The 14667-nt window shown below is 45.4% G+C and overlaps 1 protein-coding gene across 10 annotated transcripts in view; it reads right to left on the bottom strand.

The window, feature by feature from the left end:
- The window catches only part of USP6NL (USP6 N-terminal like), a 218658-nt gene extending 205371 nt beyond the window's left edge, over positions 1 to 13287 (bottom strand). For 4 of the 10 annotated variants that reach the window (XM_053256546.1, XM_053256553.1, XM_053256551.1 and 1 more), the window contains exon 1: positions 12995 to 13124. Coding sequence is in view for 1 of the 10 variants with exons in the window: in XM_053256544.1 (XP_053112519.1) it covers positions 12995 to 13079 (85 nt within the window). In the remaining 9 variants the exon portion in view is untranslated. Of the gene's footprint in view, positions 1 to 12221; positions 12354 to 12559; positions 12586 to 12994 lie in introns of those variants that run through there. The other 6 variants (XM_053256547.1, XM_053256552.1, XM_053256555.1 and 3 more) reach the window with 4 other exon arrangements.
- Positions 13288 to 14667: the final 1380 nt, after the last annotated feature.

The following is a 14667-nucleotide window of genomic DNA, read 5'->3' as shown; positions in this document are numbered from 1 at the left end:
TGAGCGGGTGAGCGGGCGGGCGGGCAGCTAGCTGGGAGGGAGGGAGGGCTGGCATTGCGAGTTCTTTCGCCGCGGCCGCGGCGGCGGGGGGGGCGGCTGGTTTCCAGCGCCCCTATACTAGAAAATACAGGCGCTGGCGGGGGCAAGGAGGCGGGAGGGCTAAGCAAGCCCTCCCCACCCTAAAAACAAGGCCCCCCTTCGGTGCCGGTCCGGACTTCTCCGGACCGTGCACATCACTATCAACCACTGCTGTTTGGGGCTACCGAGGCCATTGTCAGATGGAGGGAGGCAGGCAGGCAAGGGATGGGCCCAGGCTTGTCAGTGGCCTGAGGGGAACAAGAGGCCATGGCGGTGGTGGCAGTGAGGAAGGGCCCGGTCAACTGCTGCTGCTGCTAAAAAATGGAGTGCCATAGGGGGGAAAGCAGTGGGAGGGGTAAGTACAACCCCCCGGTCCTTAAAGAGCCCCCCCCCAGCGTCAAACCGCCGGACCGGGCCACTTGCAAACCAGTTCGCAGGCCTCTAACATGGCCTGCAGACCGGTTCATGCACATCCCTACTGAGTAATAAAGCAGGGGCTGTGGCAGATGGAAAGGAGAGCAACAAAGTCCTATCACACAGATGCTCTGTGCAAGCGAGTTCCACTAGTTCTCTATAAAATTGGTCCCCAAAATCGTAATCATTAACCTCCCAGGTTTTGGGAACAGACCCCACTCATTAGCAGTGTCTTAGAGTGGTGAGCAGGGTACAGCTCGTCACATGTGGTGGGTTTCAGCGGTGGGATAAAATCTGTTAAAGGGACCATTAACAAGTAGAACACATTTTGGTTTGACATACAAGAAAGTCCTGAGGTAAGAGTTGTCAGAGAAAGTGTATTTAACATCTATAACAACAAAAGCACTTAAAGTAGCAGCAAATACAAGAAGCAGAAAACAGTTATGGCAGCTGAAGTTTGGACAATGAGCAAGTCAGCTCTTATAACGAGCTGGTCACTTCCAGACTTGATTACTGCAATGTGCTCTATGTGGGGCTGCCTTTGTACATAGTCCGGAAACTACAGCTGGTTCAGAATGCGGCAGACAGGTTGGTCTCTGGATCATTTCGGAGAGACCATATCACTCCTATCTTAAAAGATCTACACTGGTTGCCATTAAGTTTCCAGGCAAAATACAAGGTTTTGGCTATAACGTATAAAGCCCTAAACAGCTTGGGCCCTGGGTATTTAAGAGAACGTCTTCTTCGCTATGAACCACACCACCCATTGAGATCATCTGGAGAGGTTCGTCTGGTGGCTACTTGGGGACGGGCCTTCTCCATTGCTGCGCTGAGGCTTTGGAACACACTTCCTGCTGAAATAAGAGCCTCCCCATCTCTTACAAGTTTTAAAAGGGCAGTCAAGACGCATTTGTTCACCCAGGCTTTTAATTAGATATTGTTTTAATTGTGTTTTTAATAGTTTTAATACGGCAATTTTAATTCTTGTACTGTTTTAATCTTTTTATCTGTTGTTTTCATTAATTTGTTGTAAACCGCCCAGAGACTTGCATTTTGGACAGCATATACATGTGCTAAATAAATAAATAAATAAATAAATAAATGTGAGGAGAGAGGTATAGCTCATGAGGGGTTAAGTGTTGAAGACCTGAGATTCTCTCTCTCATTAAATTCATTGTGTTGCAGGAACGTGCTGTCAAGGAAGCAGAAAAACCTGTAGAGTTAAGTGGCGAATACTTGGAAAATCTAAAGTGTCATGCTGTTTTGTGCTATTTTATTGACAAATACAACACAAACAAATAGCCCCTTTTATTAGCTGTCATTAGCTAATAATTAGGTTGTACAGATTTTTTTTTAATCTTGATTATCTTTTAACTGACCAGAATGACTTGAGATCTTATAATGTGGATAAGTTCTGTTTAGTAGCCATTCATTCATTCATTCATTCATTCGTTCATTTGCATTGTATATCCCACTTTTCCTCCAAGGAGCCCAGAGCAGTGTACTACATACTTAAGTTTCTCCTCACAACAACCCTGTGAAGTAGGTTAGGCTGAGAGAGAAGTGATTGGCCCAGAGTCACCCAGTAAGTATCACGGCTGAATGGGGATTTGAACTCGGGTCTCCCTGGTCCTAGTCTGACACTCTAACCACTATACCACGCTGGCTCTTAAATTAGCCAGGAGTTCATTAAGAATCATTGTAAACTGATCTTTATGCTAAACTATGTACTTAACTACTGTATCATAACCCTGCAGGTTATTTTGGTTGGGCTTCTGGTTGTAAACTGTGCTGGTCTTTGACTGTAATAAAGGAATCGATTGATGGCGATTGTTTTTATTGTGTCTTGTGTGTTTTAATCTGTATTGATTTATAAATATTTTAAATTTTATACACTGCCTAAAGATGTACATATCAGGCAGTATAGAAATATGATAAATAAATAATAAAAGAGAAATTGCACTCAGAGCTTCAGGAAAAAGCTGCCCAGAGACCTTCACTAGAGACCCTATCCCTAGCCTTCTCTATCATTGGCCCTTTAAGCCATATCTACTCCTCTCAGCTGATCTTGTGGTAACAAGCATGACTTGTCCCCATAGCTAAGCATGGTCCACCCTGGCTGCATATGAATGGGAGACTTGATGTGTGAGCACTGGAAGATATTCCCCTCAGGGGATGGAGCCGCTCTGGGAAGAGCAGAAGGTTCCAAGTTCCCTCCCTGGCAGCATCTCCAAGATAGGGCTGAGAGAGATTCCTGCCTGCAACCTTGGAGAAGCCACTGCCAGTCTGTGAAGACAATACTGAGCTAGATAGACCAATAGTCTGACTCAGTATAGGGCAGCTTCTTATGTTCCTAACTGTTACCCTCTGCTCCATTCTCAAGCTCCTCCCTCAGCAATCCCACCTGGAGGGCAGCTCCTTAGACATTAAAAGATGACTGACAGAACTGGTAGTGCTGTCGTCAACCGTGCACAGTCAAGGTTTGAGCCCAGGATCCATGAGGGACCGCCTGCTCCCAAGGGTTGTTGCCCACTTGACAAGGTCATCTGAGGGGACTCTGCTCTGGGCGCCAACAATGAGGGAGGCTCGGTTGTCATGCACGCAGGACAGGGCCTTCTCTGTTGCTGCCCCCAGACTCTGGAATGCTCTCCCAGTAGCCATTCGTTCCTCAGTCTCCATCACAGCTTTCAGAAAGCATGTTAAATCTTGGCTTTTTACTCAGGCTTGTATATGATTGTCTCTGCTGCTGCTCTTTGTACTTTGTATTGTTTTTATGCTTGTGTTTTAAATTTTTAAAATCAGATTTGACATATGTATTTTAGCTTAATATTTCAACTGTGTCATTTTTGTAATTTTGTTTTTAAATTTTGCTGTAAACTGCCTTGGGATTGTTTTAATGAAAGGCGGTATATAAATTTAACAATAATACAAAACAATAAATAAAGACAACGGGTCCGCAGCTTCACCGGCCACATTCAAGACGGCAAGTCTTCCGTTGCCCTCTAGGGTGAGCACTCGGAGCACCTTGGAAGTTTTGCACCATGGCTGCCTCCTCTCCAGCTTCAAGCTTAGAGCTGGGAAGGACAACAGGGGGGTCTTGACCTTGTGTAGGATTTTGGAGGTGTCGCGCAAGGTGAGAGACAAAAGCCCACCAACTGGGAGAGGTGGCAGGGTCCTGGCGACCAAGGCCAGCCCAGGTTTGTGGGTCTTGGGAGTAGAACCTACATTTTCACACACAACTACGTCGGCTGTAATGTGCAAAGATTCCTTCCCTGGCAGCACCTTCAAGATAGGGCTGAGAGAGACTCCTGCCTGCGACCTTGAAGAAGCCGCTGCCAGACTGGGTAGACCATGCTGAGTTAGACGGACCAATGGTCTGACTCAATATATGGCAGCTGCCCATGAGAAGCAGCCCCTAAGACTGGCAATTCCAAGGTGCAGTTCAGCTGCCAAAGCTTGAAGTTCAAAAGCATTTGGGAGGCACTTTACCCCTTTACAAGAATAATGGATCAAAGGATTAGTCTTGAAAGTCCTTTGGCTTGGTCCAAAAATCTATTTCCATATGCATATAAATATTTGTGTGCACAGAGAATCCCAAATTCAGTATATTTATTACCTGGAAACTACCTATGCTCTTGAATAGTGTCTTCTCCACAAGAGTAATCATGTATTATGATGATGATCACATTCATATTCTGCCTTTCTTCCATGACAGAACTCAAAGTATACAATATTTCAATTAGCCCCTGAGATGGTAGAGACGGGACTGTATCAGGTTATCTCCCATCCAGGCACTGACCAGACCTAAATCTTCATAGCTTCAGCAAGGCTGCTTTGTCATATGTGTTCAGACAGTACATTCAGGACTTTTTGTTTACCTTGAATTTACTGAAATTATTCTGCTGTGTAATTTTCTGCTGGCTTTTATGATGTTTCTGTAGTGCTTTGTTCTTAACATATATTTTTATTGATATTATTGCATTGTAATTTTAAAATCTGTGGTGAGCTGCCTTGGGGCCATAAGTTGGCCTATAAATCAAACAAACAAACAAACAAATAAATAAATAAATAAATAAATAAATAAATAAATAATGCTATTTATCAGTTTAATGAGGCAACACAAAATATGGAAGTGCCTTTAACCAGGATGCTGTATTTGGAAGTTCCACCTCCAGCATTAACTCACTGCTGTTCTCCACCAGTAAGAGGGATGGATTAGTACTATGCTTTACAATATGACTGTTGCAATGCTACAAATAAGGAATTTATTTCCAATTACATTTTGAATTCTGGACCCTCTTGTATTTTGCAAATATTGGCATTGCACTTTTATAGTTCCTTCTTTATTATGGGCTGTATGTTTCACTACTGCACTACGGTGCTTTTAAAATGTTAAGCCAGCTTGAGCATGGGGTTGTTTTTTTTAATGGAAAGGCACCAGAGCACTTGTTGAAAACAAACAGTAGCGTGTCCATTTCTTTTCACTGTGAGGCTTTTGTGGCACTTGCATACAACCTTTTGCAGAAACAGGCTAATCATTAGGGACTTTTTCAGTGGAAAAAATGGACTTCAATGGGACTAATCCTGTGTCAAAAGTCAATGAATTGTCACCAGACAGTAACAGATACATTTGAAAGAGGGTTTACATCACGGTAGGATTTATTTATTTATTTAATAAGCTTCTGAAATTAAAGAAGGATTGATTGACACAAGGAAGGCAGTAAGGTTGAACTATGGTTGAACTATGAAACTACAACTGGGGAAATCTGGGTTCAGTTCTCCACACAGTCATAAGGTTTATAGGGTGACCTTGGCCAGTCTCAATCCCTCAGACTAACCTACCTCTCAGGGTTGTTGTGAAGATGAGGGGAGATGCGGAGCAGAACCATAAATGCCCTCCTAAGGGCATTCACACCCTCTTCCTTGGAAGGAAAATGAATGTCCTCTTCCTTGGAGGAAGAGTGGGATACATGCTGTATGTCATTAAATAAAAATGACTGACATGTTGGACTACAGTTAAGTTGGCTAACCATGTGCCACAGGGACAGTTTGCCCTAGACACTGCTGTCTGCCCCGGCTACATTGCGACCTGCACCTATGTAGGCACACTAGAGACAGAACTGTACACAAGCATCAGGGATGCTACTGTACAGGTGCAGCCTTCTTTCTCAAGACCACTTTATACTCTCAGCAATATTCAGGGGGTGAGGCTTTGCCTAAATTATAGCACTTCAGGCTGTCAGTAGGTAGTTGACTGCCCCATATGTAAATACTTTCCCATCTAATCACTAAATAAATAATCCTTACCTGTAGAAAAACACCATGCCAGGGAGAAGGGTTTAGCCTACAACACTACATTTCTATAGACACTGAAAGTGTATTTGTCTTTAAGATGAGAAAGCATTCAGACACAAAACCACCTACTTGCAGCTTGACATGCTGAAATTTAGGCAAAGCTTCATCCCCTGAAATTTTCTTCCTATAAGAGAACTACACAACACCCGCCCCCCATAGTCTAATTTTCAGTCCACAGAAGCAGAGCCCAAAAGAGACTGTATTCTGCTGAATATAAAAACTTGCTCTCTCTATTTGCGATTTGCAGCAAACTAACCAAAAAGACAGGCTTCAACTTACTCACAACCCTTGCTTTGAAAGGAGGTTCAGCTTATTCCAGAGGTGGGGAAACGGTACTTATTGTACAGACCACATTCAGAGCTGTAAGGGTTTGGCAGAGACACCACACAACACCTGATCTCTGCATCAGCATTTACACCAACAGGTCATTCCTGAGCTGTAATTTTGACACAGACATGATAAATGTCAAGAGAGCTCTAGCTAAATTATATGATGCTAAAACAGTACTCTTTTGCGAGCCTTGGTTACTATCCTTATTAGAAATTCCAATCTAATTACAGCTCCACCCAGTATGAAGACAGGTCTATTTTAGCATAGGAAGCCTCTTTGCGAGCCATAGTTTCAGGGGGAGCAGTGCTGCTCATGACTCTAGCCAATAAAACATAAGTAAGACATTTCTTAATTGTGTTCTTATAGAACATAAGAACAGCCCTGCTGGATCAGGCCCAAGAGCCATCAAGCCCAGCATCTCATTTCACACACTGGCCCACCAGATGTTTCTGGGAAGCCCACAGGCAAGAGCTGAGGGCATGCACTCTCTCCTACTGCTACTCCCCTGCAACTGGTAATCGGAGGTATCCTGTCTCTGAACCTGGAGAACTCTATAGCCATAGCTGCCACTGATAGACTGTCCTCCATGAATTTATCTAAGCCCCATTTAAAGCCATCCAAGCTGGTGTCCATCACCTGATCCCATGGCACACAAAAGTACTTCCTTTTGCCAGTCCTAGATTTCCTGTCTGGTCTCTGTTCTAGTTTTGTGAAAGAAGAAGAAAATTTTTTCTCTCTCCACGCCATGCATAATTTTAGAAACCTCTATCACATCCCCGCTTAGTTGCCTTTTTCCTAAACTAAAAAGCCCCAGATGCTGTAGCCTTGCCTCATAAGGAAGGTACTCTAGACCAAGGTTTCTTAACCTTGGGCCCCCAGATGCTGTTGGACTACAACTCTCAGAATCCCCAGACATTGCCTTTGTGGCTGAGGATTCTGGGAGTTGTAGTCCAACAACATCTGGGGGCCCAAGGTTGAGAAACCCTGCTCTAGACCAGTGTTCCCTCTTACAGGGATTTCCAGTTGTTGACTACAACTCCCAGAATCCCCAAAGCAAAAGCCATTGCAGCTGGGGGTTCTGGGAGTTGTAGTCAACAACATCTGGGAGTCCCTGTTAGCCGGAACACTGCTCTAGACCAGGGTTTCTCAACGTGTGGGTCCCCAGATGTTATTGTACTTCAACTCCCATAATTCCCAGCCCCAGTGGCCTTTGGTTGGGAATTATGGGAGTTGAAGTCCAATTACATCTGGGGACCCACACGTTGAGAATCCCTGCTCTAGACCCTTTCCTGAACTGTAATTTTGACACACACAATTACTTACAGTACATTCAGAGCATTAGTTGAAATCATTGAACTTTCATCTATTGCCATAGGAATGACTGACTACATCAAGAAAAGCTGGATTCAGCAGCATATACAAACGATGCAAAGTGAGTTTTCTTATTTTACATGTTGTGTTGTACTTCCGCTTCTCATAAGAGCCCTGCTAGATCAGACCAAAGGTCAATCTACTCCAACATCCTGCTTCCCACAGTGGTCAACCAGATGCCACCAAGTATTCAACAATGATGCAAAGACAATAGTACATCCCTTCAGAGCATGCCATCTCTGGACGTGGAGATTCCATTTAGTGTCATGCCTAAAAGCCACTGAGAGTAGAAGATAGCTGCCAGTACTATCCTCTAATTGGTCCCATCCCCTCTTAAAGTCATCTGAACACATGGTTATTGACACATCTGGTGGCAGTGAGTTCCATCAGTTAAGTGTATTGTGTGAAAAATTAGTTCCTTTTGTATGGCCTGGATCTCCTGCCAATTTCATTCGATTATTCCAGTATTATAAGAGAGATTTACCTCCATCTACTTTCTCCAGGATGTGCAAGATTTTACGAACTATCATGTTCCCCCTTAAGTGCCTTTATTCTAACTAAGAGAGGCCTTATAGGGAAAAGCCTGTTGTTGCCCTTTCCTCAATCTACCATACCCTTTTTGCAGTAATGTATATATTAGTCAGCCACCTCTTCTGAGCCGTCTACACTCATACTTTCAGGCACTGTTTTCAAAACTAGAAGGGCTATGAACTTGCTTTTAATATTCTAAAAAGTGGTGTTTTTTAATGTATTTATTTATGTATTTTGTACATTTATATATCACCCTGTACAAACGTCCCTGGGCAGTTCACAATATAAAAATGATTAAAACATTAATGTAATTAAAACAATTTAAAATATAATAAAAGCTCTAAAAACCAAAGCTTTAACATTATAAACTGAAAGCCTGACTAAACGGGTATGTTTTAGGTGCTTCTTAAAAACATTCAGAGAAGGGGAAACTCTAATTTCATTAGGAAGCACTGTCCAGAGTCCTGTGGCAACTCTAGAAAAGGCCGGTCACCAACCGAGCCGGTGGCACCTCCACAGATGATCTTAACAGGTGGTGGGGTTGGTGAAGAAGAAAGCGCTCTCTCAAATACCTTGGACTCAAGCCATTTAGGGCTTTATAAGTAATAACCAACACTTTGCATTTCACCTGGAAACTGATTGGCAACCAATGTAATTATTTTAAAATGGGCTTAATATGATCTCTTTGGGCAACCCCGGAGACCAACCTAGTTGCTGCATTCTGTACTAACCAGTTTAGGAAACATAGGAAACTGCCATATACTGAGTCAGACCATTGGTCTATCTAGCTTAGTACTGTCTTCACAGACTGGCAGTGGCTTCTCCAAGGTTACAGGCAGGAATCCCTCTCAGCCCTATCTTGGAGCTGCTGCCAGGGAGGGAACTTGAAACTTTCTGCTCTTCCCAGAGCGGATCCATCCCCTGAGGGGAATATCTTGAAGTGCTCACACATCAAGTCTCCCATTCATATGCAACCAGGGCAGACCCTGCTTAGCTATGGGGACAAGTCATGCTTGCTACCACAAGACCAGCTCTCCTCTCCTTTAGTTTCCGAACTGCGTAATCAAACGTAGAGTGCATTGGAGTAGTCAAGCCTGGATGTTTCCAGCATATGCACCAGTGTTTTAAGGTCGTTTATCTCCAGAAATGGATGTAGCTGGAGAATCAGCTGAAACTGATAGAAAGCACTACTGGCCACTGCTTCAACCTGAGAAATCAGGGAGATGTTTGGGTTCAGAAGTACTCCCAGACTATGTACCTTCTCTTTCTGGGGGAGTGCAACCCCATCCAGAACAGGCAGATCTAAACTACTTCCTAAGTCTCAACCTCCCACGAGTACCTCTGTCTTGCTTGTATTCAACCTCAGTTTGTTCTCCCTCATCCAGCCTATTACAGCCTTAAGGCAGGCATTTAGGGAAGTTAGGACATTTCCTGATGAAGCTGACATGGAGAAATAGATTTGGGTGTCATCAGCATACTGATAACTCCCAGCACCAAATCCCCTGATTATTTTTCCCAGCGATTTCATGTAGATGTTAAAAAGCATTGGAGACAGTATGGAGCCTTGTGGAACTCCATACCGGAGCTCTTGTCTGAAGAGCAACCGTCTCCAAGCAACACAATCTGGAACCCACCACTGCAAAGCCGTGCCTTCCACTCCCAATCCCTTCCAGGCGCCCCAGAAGAATACCATGGTAGATGGTATCAAAAGCTGCCAAGAGATCTAATAATAACCAAAATAAGTGTTTGTTTTGTTTACCTGGCTCCTAATAAGTCACAGCAACACAGGAAGATTCCATATACCGAGTCAGACCATTGGTCCATCTATCTCAGTATTGTCTACACAGACTGGCAGTTGCTTCTCCAAGGTTACAGGCAGGAGACTCTCTCAGCCCTATTTGGAGATGCTGCCAGGGAGGGAACCTAGAACCTTCTGCACACAAGCATGCAGATGCTCTTCCCAGAGCGGCCCCATTCCCTAACAGAAATACCTTAAAGTGCTCACACATGTAGTCTCCCATCCAAATGCAAACCAAGGCAGACCCTGCTTAGCCAATGGGGCAATTCATGCTTGCTACCACAAGACCAGCTCTCCTCCCTGTCTAAGTGCTCCTGCATGTATTGGAGAGAAGCCTTCAAAGCAAGGGATTCTGCAGCCAATGCCACATACAGTTGATTTTCCGCACTCCCATGGAATAGCCGCACACAATAACTCTGTGTATGATAGGCCATGCTTGGCCAAACATTAAACAAACAAGGCAGGTGGGGTGGGGGAGTTACAGGCCATAAGATTGCCTTTTCCTGAACAGTAGCAACAACTGCTTGCTTCTGACTGAACTCCAGCTTCCGTTATAACTAAGTTGATTTTAGAAACACACAAAACACAATATTGTCACGTTTTTCCGTCTCAAAACATCCCCTAGGACATCAATGCCCAAGCTCTAATTCTCCTAATCAACAGACCAAACAACTATCAAAGCGGAGATAATTCTAAAAGAATGAGGACCTTCTGTTGCCCTCAGTTCAAATCTGAGACAGAGAGTTAATTAAGCAACAGGCTTCAGGGGAAAGTAGCAACACAAGCAAAGAATTTAGAGAGCTATCCTGTGAGTTTTCCACCATGGAAGTTTAAGTAAAGCTCAAGTTACTGCAAAAGCAAATCACTTCCTACCTTTTAAAAACCCTTCCTGAATCGCTGACAAATGAGGCAAAGAATAGTAGACTCAGAGATCAAATACTCATGACACACCCACTTCCTTATTCACAGTTTCAATATATTTACATCTCAAAGAATCACTCAGCAAACTGCTTCTGGTGCTCAGTGATTGGCTGTAGGTTTTATCCAACACAAAATATGAAGAGCATCAGGTTAGGGCAGCTATCACTGAAATCACTACTCATATAAATAAACGTATGCATACAATACAAAGCTTGCTGGAGCACCTGCAAACCGAGCCTATGAGTGTTTACTCAGAAATGAGTCGCAATGTTTTCAACCAGGCTAATAGGTAAATGCACAAGACTTTAGCCTTACTTGGGAGCAGTAAGTTGCTTGAACTCACTAAGACCTACCTCTGAGTAAACAAGACTCAGTCTGAAAGAGCTCTTTGTTAAGCTCTACTGAACACACTTTAGTTCCACCTATAAAAAAAGGCAGAGCAGCCAACCAGTAAGCCAAGTTTCATGGGCAGTTCCAGACTTTTAACAAAGAAAGTCATCTGGAAGGGGCTGGTAATAGGATACAGGGACTTTCAGGTCACTCTCTGGACCAGTCATTCAGTTAACAGAGAGTTCATTGGTTTCAGCCTAGTTCCCAGCAGACGGAGTGACCACATCAAGGAAGCAACTGTACAATTTAACAATCAGTTCTTCCCAAAGTGACCAGGCAGTGCTGGCTGGAAGGTGAGGAGCGAGAGAAAGCTAAACTGCAGTGGCAGATTTTTTTGTAGAAGTCACAGAAAGTGCTGAAGCAGCCCTGCCAGATGGATCTTTTCCTATTATCAGCTCACTCCAGGAAGGGGCAGGGGGAGATACAGCCACAATTAGCCCCAAGTCCTTTGTGCCCCAAGTTAGCGACTCCCTTTCATTATCCTAACCCTCCAACTTCCACACACAGGATAGAGGCCCAAGGCTGTAACAAGAGGGGCATAGGCTTTCATTGATGAGTTATTCTTTCTGATAGGTTGATACCACCCAAAATGTCAATTTATCTGTTTTGCAAAACTCAGTTTCGATTCTAGTTTCAGTTATAGCTCTTTTCCATTTCTATTATGCATTGCTCTAATTAATGAACAATCTTAATAAACTACTGACAAGGCAGACACACAGAATAAGACAGGAGTCTTCAAGCGTAACCTGCCAGAATTTTGTCAGAGCAATGAAGAATTGCTACCCTCGAATGCAGGAATATCTACCAGCCCTCCCCAGGAACACACAGACTGCAGGACAAAGGCTCGCATGGTGGATTTCCCGCGTTTTCACAGATGCCCACGATCGGAGGATCCCCTCCAAACCTCAGAAGCCCCACAATGCCACATTCCACCCCTACCGTCCTACCCACATTTAGCACCTATTGTGTGTTACCTTACTGTGTGTCACCCACAGTCCTACCCACATCTAACACCTACTGTGCACACACTTACCTGCAAGTAAGCAAGCCTCCCCACAACTGAGAAAAGGGTAGTTTACTTCCGAGGAAAGATACATAGAACTGGGCTGCAAGTTTACCAGCTGAGATGCTCCAAGCCCCGCTTCTCTTCCCTCCCTCCGGCTCTGATCCCTCTGCAGAACTTTCCCATCCACTCCCCCCTCCCATTTCCCTCCTCCATACACTCCCCAACATACCCCCCAACTCCCAGCCTCTCCCCAGGGACAGATCTTTTCAAGAGGGGTCAGAGATCGGGGGGGGGACTATTCCTCTACCACGATACAAAGAAAAGCCCTGCTGCTATTGTCCCCCCACTCCCCAGATTCAACCCACCATGAATGAAAGGAGGAGGGAACACACCACCCCCTTTGTCTCCACGAGCAGCGAGGGTCCCGCCTCCCACCCCCCCCCCCCACGCAAGGACAAGTGGGACAGTCCAGTCCACCACCAGCAGGAGCAACCCTGACATGTCACCTTCTCCCCTGGCTTGCAAGACTGGAAGGTCCCAACCCCCTCAAGTATATATATACACACACATATACATATAAGCAGACCCTAAAATCAAGAAGCCTTCATGCTTCTTCTCCCCACCCCCGCGTAAAATCAAAATGAGCCAGTCCCCACCTCCCCCTTCCCATGGAATGGAGCAGTCCACGAGCCGCCTATGGGAGGCCTCAGGCCCTCACACTCCCCCAGGATGGAGGACCCCAGCCACTGGGGGTCGGGGAAGGGGAGAAGCCCCCAGCCCAGCGCCCCTTCCCTGCTCACCTCGCCGCCTCGGCCTCCTGCCCTTCCCGGGGCCTCGTTCCGCCTCCTCCCCGCGGCGCTTTTCCCAGCTTAGTGCTCGGGACATTGGCCTCCAACCAGGAAGTGGCCCGGTGTGACACCTACTCGCCGCTACCATGGCAACGCTCCCCCGCCCGGCCGCCTTCGGGACAGGAGTTGTAGTCTCCTCTCTTAGGCACACGCCGCCCAAGGCAAAGCATAGGGCGGTCCCGAGACGGGCGCCATCTTGCGCACAGAACGAGGCTACGGGAGCCGTAAGGCCACGAAATGCTGCCCCATCGCCGCAAAGCTCTCCAAAGGCGAGCGCATAGGGCTTTCCCAGGACTACCGCCATCTTGGTCTGAAAACGAGGCGGGGTTCTTCCCATTTAGGGGAGGGGCTTTGACAGAAGGGTAGCTATTTTTGTCTCAAGAGCGAAACGGCAGGTGTTGCTTTTGCTTAGGTAGCGGGTTGCTTTGCTGGGCTTGGGATTTCTGCTTTTCTACAGGGCGGGGGAAGCTGCTTGACCTCGCGATGCGGATTTTGACGGTGGAGTTTTGAGGCTGCACACTGCGTACTTACCTGGGAGTAAGCCCCGTGGAGCACAGTGCAGCTTACTTTTAAGTAGTTGTGCAAGCAAGGCATATCAGGAAAATGCCCATTCAAAATTCCTTCCTAGTGTCAAATTCTAGACTGTAAGCACCTCGTGGGCAGGGATCCTTCTGGTATTTTGTAAAGCATCGTGACAATTGATAACTGTTGTATAAAATGTTTAGCATTTTTGTATTGCTTAAGTGTTGAAATGCTTTGGGTACATTGCCTTCACAACAACCCTAGGAGGTAGACCACTCTTACTATTCCTCATGTTACAAAGGAGGGACTTGCTTTATGGACACAAGTGACTTTCTGGTTTGACAATACAATCTATGTACGATTACTCAGCAAGCACTATTGTATTTAGTGGAACTTACTCCCAGGTAAAGGTGCTTTGGATTGTGGTCTTGCACTGCAGTCTTACACATGGCTGCTAAGAAGTCCCATTGAGTTCATTTAACAGCAGATTCAACTTCACATATATGCTGATGGGGTCTGAGCTGTCATTACTGACCAGGAGTGAGATCTTGGGGTTGTGGTGGACAGCTCATTGAAAGTGTCAATTCAGTGCATGGCAGCTGTGAAAAAGGCAAATTCCATGCTAGGGATCCTTAGGAAGGGGACTGAAAATAAAAATGCTAGTATTATAATACCCTTCTACAAATCTATGGTGCGGCCACGTTTAGAGTATCTCATGCAGTCCTGGCCACTGTATCTTAAGGATATGATAGAACTGGAAAACTTGCAAGATGATCAGGGGACCAACAAACGGAAGTACTTTTTCACACAACGCATAATCAACTTGCGGAATTCTCTGCCACAAGATATGGTGACAGCCAACAACCTGGATGGCTTTAAGAGGCGCTTGGATAACTTCATAGAGGAGAGGTCTATCAACAACTACTAGTTGGAGGGCTATAGGCCACCTCTAGCCACAAAGGCGGGATACCTCTGAGTACCAGTTGCAGGGGAGTAAAATCAGGAGAGAGGGCATGCCCTCAACTCCTGCCTGTAGGCTTCTCAGAAGCATCTGGTGGGCCACTGTGTGAAGAAACAGGATGCTGGACTAGATGGGCATTGGG

The sequence above is a fragment of the Hemicordylus capensis genome, chromosome 5 (assembly GCF_027244095.1).
Source record: "Hemicordylus capensis ecotype Gifberg chromosome 5, rHemCap1.1.pri, whole genome shotgun sequence".
In the NCBI taxonomy this organism is placed as follows: domain Eukaryota; kingdom Metazoa; phylum Chordata; class Lepidosauria; order Squamata; family Cordylidae; genus Hemicordylus; species Hemicordylus capensis.
Note: the sequence above shows the minus strand (reverse complement) of the source record. Positions and strands in the feature narration are given on the sequence as shown.